This window comes from Panthera leo, chromosome D3, assembly GCF_018350215.1.
Source record: "Panthera leo isolate Ple1 chromosome D3, P.leo_Ple1_pat1.1, whole genome shotgun sequence".
NCBI classification, from domain to species: domain Eukaryota; kingdom Metazoa; phylum Chordata; class Mammalia; order Carnivora; family Felidae; genus Panthera; species Panthera leo.
Window position 1 is genome coordinate 24,646,735 of NC_056690.1, and position 8,310 is coordinate 24,655,044.

The window sequence follows — 8,310 nt, forward strand, 5'->3', positions numbered from 1 at the left end:
GACCAGGCCATCCGACATGGCAGAGCAGCCAGTCCTTAGGCAGTTTTCTTCTGCTTGTGAAACCTGGATATTCAGCATAAGGCCTCATTTATAACCCATTTTGCAGGTGACCTTTCCCGGCCCTCCTCAACTTAGGGCTGGCTCCATTTGCTTTTTTGTTTTTTAATTATTATTTTTTTAATGTTTATTTATTTTGAGAGAGAGAGAGAGGGAGAGACAGAATCCCAAGCAGGCTCCATGCTGTCAGCACAGAGCCCGACGCAGGGCTCGATCTCACGAAGGGTGAGATCATGACCTGAGCCAAAATCAAGAGTCGGACACTTAACCGACTGAGCCACCCAGACGCCCCTGGCTCCGTTTGCTTTTAATGGGGGAACCCCCAAAGCCCCATAGGGACTCTGAATCTCTATAAGTCAATGCTCTGACATCCTTTATGATTTGTACTCTTTCTGTGGACTTAAAGCACAGTCTTCTTGGTATAAACATAGCAAATCAATATCTAAGTAAATATAGTCAGTAGCAGTTAGCCAGGTCCACACTCAGGAGGAATCTCGTTTGACCTCTAGGACAGGCCTGTCCCTGGAGCAGTGACACAGGACCCAGGTGAGGGAAGACGGAGCCAAGACCTTTCTTTGTAAAGGAAAAGCTGTCTTCCTCATGCAGGGCCCACACCTCCTCCCTTCAGTGTGGGTCTGACAGCCAGCCCTCCTCACTGGTGAACTGGATATTTCCAAGTGGATTGTTAGCTCTTCTCGGTATTGGGAATTGTGGGTAATTTCCTACTTCCTGGCACTTTCCAAATCCACTGATATTCAAGGGGCGACCCAGTGTGCCTGGACTGGGACCGGAGGAGGAAAAGTCTCTCCAGGCTGGGCATCTGGACAAGTGACTCCCTCACTCTTGAGGGCTCTGAGGCACCGGGTGCCCTCTTTCCAGCCCTCAGCACCCAGCAGGAGCCATCACAACCCATCACAGGGCTGTTGGCTATTTACTTCAGTGCTGTCGGAGGAACCAAGTCACATCGTTCTGCTAAAAGTAGAGGTTTCTAAGCAAAATCTTACATTTAATACAAATTGGTTATTCGCCCTGAAATGCTGAGTTCTCGGAGACCTTCCTACTGCTTCCAGGGACTGTTTATTTCTGAGTCCAGAGGGGAAAATGTCTCAGAGCAACCGGAAGGCCGAGGTAGCTCCTCAAGTGAACCGAATTCCCAGAGGAATTAGCGCCAGACCCGTATCAGAACCCTGGAGTAAGAATGAAAACATAGGGGCGCCTGGGTGGCGCAGTCGGTTAAGCGTCCGACTTCAGCCAGGTCACGATCTCACGGTCCGTGAGTTCGAGCCCCGCGTCGGGCTCTGGGCTGATGGCTCGGAGCCTGGAGCCTGTTTCCGAATCTGTGTCTCCCTCTCTCTCTGCCCCTCCCCCGTTCATGCTCTGTCTCTCTCTGTCCCAAAAATAAATAAAAAACGTTGAAAAAATTAAAAAAAAAAAAGAATGAAAACGTAGACACCCTTCTGCTTTGGCGAACACAGCATGCAGGCTACGGCAGATTGTACGTCAGAGGAGGGAAGGGCCCGGGATCACAGGTGCCTGCCCCCTGGGCCGTCGGCACCAAGTGCTTCCGCGGTTGCAGGCGGCGCTCAGTGATCCGCTGCGGGAGGCCGGACGCGGACGCTGGGTGCTGAGGGCTCCGCGGGCCCTACATCCTGTCTGTGCACACAGCCTTTGGCCACGGCGTCTGCGTTTGGCTCCTTCTTCCCGTGCGCCTCCCAGGGAGAAGTGCGCCGGGTGCCTTTGCGAGGTCTCTAATAAGTCTCCGTGCGCTGGTGGCAGCTCGGTAGCTCGCCTCCTGCTCGGGCGGCTCCTGCCCTTTGCTGTGCCCGCTTCACGTCTCAGTAGAGCCGTTGGTGTCAGGCAGCGGTCCCCCTGGACTTCAGCAGAACAAACAGAGCGCAGTCCCAGTGGGGTGGCTCGGCCCAGAAAGCAGACGCTCCGTCGTCAGGCGCCGCTCGTTTCCACGCCCTTGGTGGCAGACGCTGAGCACGTGTGAAGACACCGTCCCTGCCCTTAAGAAGCCTCCACCTTCCCGGGCACCAGCTTTAAGTGTTGGACCCCGGGCCGAATGGAGTGGCCGGTTTTTGTCCCTCTTCAAGTCTTTTTTAAGTGCATCTGTTCTTGGAAGGAATGAGCCCGACTGATTGGGACCAGGGGCTCTCGGGAACACAGCTGAGGGCGGGAAAGCTGCCAGTGCTCCAGGACGGGCAGGAGGGAGGGAGCCAGGCCTCCAGGTGCACACTCTGCACTCGGGAGGGGGGGGACCCGCACCTGCACCCGGGGCCGCCCCAGGCTGGGCGCTTGCTGAGGGGCCCGCGGGGCTTCCCGTGAGACCGTCCAAGGAGCCCCAACGGCTCTCAGCCTTTTCCAGACGTGGACTCTTCCCTACGGAAGCAGATGTTTACATTCTTTGCTCCCCTAGGGTTCGATCTCTGTGAAGTGGGTCAGGAGGAAGTAATCCTGAAAACCGGGAAACAAGCCAACCGGCGAACCGTGCACTTTGCCCTGCAGTCTCTGCTCGCGCTCTTCGGTAAGCGCCTCTCCCCCGCCGCCCCCTCCATGCCGCCCCCTGCGCGCCTGGGGTGCAGACGCCCGTGCCAGCCTGGCTGCATCTTGGGAAGGGAAGGAAAAGTGAACATGTAGTTTTGGCATAAGTGTTCGGAACTGTCCAAAGGCGGTCAACACACCAACTCATGATCACAACGCGTGGTAGAGACAAGGTGTCGCCTAGCACAGTGAAGATGACACGCAGAGGATGGGACGAGACGGGGTGGCAGCCGCTGACTTAGGGAGGGGCGGGTCCCCGTCATTCATGCTGGAGGCAGCTTTCAGTCCCCTGGGGGCACTCTGCCTGCCTGCCGCGCTCAGAGGGTGGTGCTGGCTGCCACTCAAAGACCGGATGCTGGCAAGGATGCTGGCCCTGGTCTGAAGGCAGAATCAACGGGATCTGCTGAAGGGTGTACGTCACAGGAAGGGAGGGTCGCAGGCAATACCTTGTTTGGGGGAACAAACGCCACCTTTTGCTGAGACCTTGGAAGTGGCAGGAGGAACGGGCCTGAGTTCCGTCTTGGACACGTTCAGTTCTGAAATGGCCGTTAGACACCTGTGCCGACGGCTGGTTACAGGAGTCTGAAGTTCAGGGAGAGGCCGGCGGGGAGAGGACTGTGTCCTGTGATCACTCTGGGGTTCACAGTTTGCAAAGACGAGGAGGTCCCGGGAAGGAGTGGTCAGTGAGGGCAGGGAGCGACCAACTGTGAACCTGGGCAGTGAACAGTGGGTTTGGCAGCATGGATGCTGCTGGTGACGTTTACAGGAACGAGGGAGGGCAGAGGTTCGAGTGGAGGGGGCTGGGGGTGGGGGGAAAAAGGGGCTAGGGGAAGGGGGAGGAGGAAAGGCAACGCAGAGAGAGAGTGTAAATGACCCTGAGGGGACTGCTGGAATCCAGAAGGTAGTGGCTGTGGGTTCAGGACAGGGGGCAGCACAGACGGCCCACAGGCCCCGCTCAGAGCACGAGCCACGACACTTACCCTTCCCGGCGGGACCTCGTTCCCCAGGATTCCGGGGTAAATTCAGATTGTGTACACGCAGCACATACACAGCCCCCAGCTAGCTCCTGCGCGTAAGGGGATGCTTGTGACCTTGAAAAAAACATCGAAGCCACAGAGAATTCTAACTGCCCTCTGGGCACTTATGTCTTGTCTCAGATTCTACCGAGCTGCCCAAGCGCCTCAGCCTCGACAGCTCGTCCTCCCTGGAGTCTCTGGCCTCGGCCCAGTCCGTCTCCAATGCCCTGCCCCTGAGCTACCAGCACCCGCCCTTCTCCCCCACCGGTGCAGACAGCATCGCCTCGGACGCCATCTCCGTGTACAGCCTGAGCTCCATCGCCTCCTCCATGAGCTTCGTCTCCAAGCCCGAGGCGGGGTCGGAAGGCGGGGGCCCCCGCGGCCGGCAGGACTACGACCGGTCCAAGAACGCCTACCCGCAGCGGTCCACCCTGCCTCGGGGCCAGCTGTCCCCCCAGACCCGCCCTGCGGGCGGCAAAGATGAGGAAGAATACGAGGGCTTCTCCATCATCAGCACCGAGCCGTTGGCGGCCTACCCGGAAAACCGGAAGCTGCGCTTCTCGCCCGATCACAAGCAGTCGCGAGTGGGGACGGCTGGGGGCGTGAAGGTTTCGGTAAGCTCCAAGGGCAGCGTGAGCACACCCAACTCTCCGGTTAAAATGACTCTGATTCCCAGCCCCAACTCTCCCTTCCAAAAGGTTGGAAAACTAGCAAGTTCAGACACGGGAGAATCGGACCAGTCGAGCACAGAAACCGACAGCACCGTGAAATCCCAAGAAGAGAGCAACCCAAAGCTCGATCCACAAGAGTTGGCCCAGAAAATTCTAGAGGAGACGCAAAGTCATCTCATCGCGGTAGAGCGGCTGCAGAGGGGCGGCGGCCAGGGCAGCAAGAACAGTCACCCGGAGGACGGCAGCGGCCCCGGGCCCAACGGCGGGGCCGTCTTCAGGGCGTCAGAGACCAGCGCGTTCAGCAGGCCTCCCCTCTCGCACCCCAAGGGTCAGCCGTCACCGGTCGCTGCTAAACCAAAGCCCCCAGCCAGAAGCTCGTCCCTCCCCAAGGTGAGCTCAGGGTACAGCAGCCCCACCAGCTCGGAGGCGTCCGTCAAAGACAGCCCGAGCCAGCACGGGGGTCGGCCGTCGCCCGGCGCGGACTCCCACACCTCCCTCCCCGACCAGCCTCTCTTTAAACTCAAGTACCCCAGCTCTCCTTACAGTGCTCACATTTCCAAGTCGCCGAGGAACGTGTCCCCCAGCTCCGGCCATCAGTCTCCTGCCGGGAGCGCGCCGTCCCCGGCCCTCTCCTACTCGTCGGCCGGTTCTGCCCGCTCCAGTCCCGCCGACGCCCCCGACATAGACAAACTGAAGATGGCAGCCATCGACGAGAAGGTGCAGGCCGTGCACAACCTGAAGATGTTCTGGCAGAGCGCACCCCAGCATTCCGCGGGACCAGTGAAAATATTCCGGGGCCCCCCTGGGACGATGACTTCCAAAAGAGACGTCCTCAGTCTCCTAAATTTGTCTCCTCGGCACAACAAGAAGGAGGAAGGAGTGGACAAGCTGGAGCTTAAGGAACTGTCCATGCAGCAGCCTGGAGAAACGCCACAAAAGGCGCCTCCCAACGGCCACTGGCGCACGGAGACCACGGCACTGGGCACGCTGCCCCTGCCCGCCGGCCCGCCCGCACCGGCTCCCGCCCGCCCTTTCAGACTTCCCTCTGGCAACGGCTACAAGTTTCTGTCCCCGGGGAGATTCTTCCCCTCCTCCAAATGCTAGAGCGCGTCTCACAGCCGCGGGCTCGGGCTGCAGCAGCCGCGGAGACAGGCGCACGCTCACGGGCCCACGCCCGCACTCTGAGCGCGGGGGGCCCCACCAGCCACGTCTCGTTGGGTGCTCCCTCGGGGCGTGGGCCGCCGCCGCACCCCCCGCGCCCCCATCCACGCGGCCGGCGGCCACCCTGGGCCAGAGCCACCACAAGCCAGAACTTCCGTGGTGTCGGTACCGGAGGCTCGTGGAATCTTCTACATGCTTCACCCAATGTTTACCTTGAACTCCCTGCTTCTCATCTCTGATGTGACTCTTCAACAGGATTTTTTCTACAAAACGGTCATGGTTCCGGGTGGGGAGAGGAAAGGGAGCACATATTTTGCTAAGAGGCATATATGCAGTACCTTTTATACACAAATACAAATAGAGCTTTTTTTTAAGGCTTTCAGGTGCTGGTTGGGGGAGGGATATATAAAATCTAAGTTGAATTCTACATGAAAGTGTGGTATTAGCCAAAAACAGAATGGTTTTTAAAATGCCAATGATTTGTAATTAAACTGTAGCAATTCTGGTCGAGTGATCGCGTAACATCACAGTAGCAATGCAATAAACTCACTGTCCAACAGCACTTCCGTCCTGAACTCCACAAACGTCCTTGGGGCCCCACTGTCAACCAAACTTGAATTTTCTAAAAAATTTTATGTAACTCTCTTCTCCAGGCATTTTAGAACTATGCAATTGTGATTTAAAATGCAACTTTGTGCTTTGAAACATTATTGACCTTTTTTGTACGTGGATAAACAACTTGGTTTTATTACCGATAGTACTTTGCATTTATAGCTGTTATTTTTAAAAAGCTCAAATTTTTTAAAATGTCAAATTTTGAATAGTCATCAGTGAGTAATTATCAAGTTTGCGGGGGAGGGGGGAGGTTGAAATTATTCAGTTTCCTTGTAAGCAAAAAAAAAAAAAAAAAAAAAAAAAAAAAGAATACACAGCTAACTAGATTTAACCAGAATGGAACTTCCAGCTCCTATTCCCTTTGGCAGCTGCTTTAATTTTATTCTCTTTTCCCAACTCCAGGCCTCTGCCACCTCTCCCATCTAGAGCTGTTCCCGGGCTCCCACAGCCCCAGCACCCCATGTCTGTGAGCGGCACCCTCGTCGTAGCGGGGACCACGCTGGACTATGTCCACGGCCTAGGAAGCCGGGGCGGGTGGGGGGGGGGGGCGGCTTTTGCTGGGATTTACATCCAAACGGTTGCTGAGCAGGGACATAGATATTCCTGAAAGTGTTGTCCTGAACAAACAGGGTAGGCATCTCCTACAGCCGTGACCGTGAGCCCAGGTTCTCGTCAGCAAGGCTGTGACAAAAGACAGTCTAGGTGGGGGTAAGCATTCGGACTTCTAAAGAAAGAGATGAAATGCTAAAAATCACACTAGGACTAACTTTAGTTGGAGAATTTGAATACACCTCTTTTACAGAATTCTAAAATTAAAATCGTCCCGCCCTCCCCGTGGGCAGTGTCACACTGAGGTGGGCGGCCGCTGGGCCCGCGACGCCTGGAGTGCCCGTGAGAGGCGTGGCGGGAGGGGCGCCAACATTAAGACCCCCAAGTAGAGTCTTTAGCCTCAGGTAGGATCTCACTTTCTCAGCACACACTGACCGCTTGCCCTGTCACTCGGTGGACCCTGAAGAGAGGGAAGGAGACTGTTTCCTCGGCGCGTTACTCCCCCCGGAGCCCCACCATCGGGCCTCTTTCGCCTTCACCCCGACAGACAGCGAGGGTGTCCCGTTCGCGCCCTGACCCCGACACTGGAAGACAGACACTTCACGAAGAAGCAGTCACGAGGTTCTCGGTGTCAGGAGGGAAAAACCAAACGGTAATAGAAGTCCCAGAGTAGCCAACGAAAGCAAGTTCATAGCACTGTGCATTTAGATAGTGAAATCAGGTCCCCACAACAAACACAACACCTCAGAGTAAATTTCTGAATCCCGACGTAGATAGTCAGGCGGTTCCTTTCTTAGCCATCTCCGCCCTTTCCCAAGTGCCGAGCGGCCCTGGAGGACCGGCCTGGGGTGTGTGCTCCCTGTGTGAGCCCACGCACCCCCGTCCACCTCCAGGGCACGCCCCTACCACCCAGACCGCTTCCCGTGGTGATCGAGCCGGCTAGGAGGTCTCGTGGACCCTGACCTGGCGTTAGTCGTAACCACACTGTTGTTTTAGGTTTCGTGTTGAAAAACCAAATGGTGTACGTGACCTTCTTTTTTTTTTTTTTTTTTCCTGTCCTAGAGATAAGCTTCAATGAAGGAAAGCTTAACATGATGAAACAATAAGGACCAATCTAAAAATCACTGTAGAATCGTCACTTGCTTATGTTTACTGTCTTGGTGTTTTCTTTATGAGTGAAATGGATGTCAAGTCACAGGAGATTTTTCAGGCTCCTCCACGGAAAAAAAAAAAAAAATATGCACTTAAAAGTTATGTGAGACTGTATAATTCACAGATTTCTTTGTACAGATCAGGGGTTCGCAGACCGTGACCCACAGGCCGAATCTGGTCGGAGGCCTCGTTGTTTATAGCCATGAGATAGCAATGGATTTCACATGTTTAAATAGTTATAGAAGTACCTCCATAATATTCTCGATTTTGCCTCTCGGCCCACAAAGCCCACCATACCGGATGCCTGACCTTTTAAGAAAAAGTTTGCTGACTCCTGGTGCAGGAGACAGAAAACACAATTAGAATGTTTTGTTTCTACAGTGTAGGGAACGTGAGTGTCGAGTCGTGGATAAAGTTGGCATGCTTGGGAACCCTGAGCCATGGGGTAGAAGCAAAGGACTCCCGCACAGTCCGTGGCTCTTTGCCCCGCTTGGAATGATTCAACGGATGTGGGTAAAATGAACAAAACCATCTTTTCCTTACCG

General features: G+C 55.4%; 1 protein-coding gene across 3 annotated transcripts in view; it reads left to right on the forward strand.

The window, feature by feature from the left end:
• Positions 1–6,576, forward strand: part of TTC28 (tetratricopeptide repeat domain 28) — a 628,165-nt gene extending 621,589 nt beyond the window's left edge. For all 3 annotated transcript variants that reach the window (XM_042910405.1, XM_042910407.1, XM_042910408.1), the window contains 2 exons: positions 2,477–2,584; positions 3,759–6,576. In XM_042910405.1, the coding sequence (XP_042766339.1) occupies positions 2,477–2,584; positions 3,759–5,392 (1,742 nt within the window). In that variant the 3' untranslated portion in view covers positions 5,393–6,576. The remainder of the gene's footprint in view (positions 1–2,476; positions 2,585–3,758) is intronic.
• Positions 6,577–8,310: the final 1,734 nt, after the last annotated feature.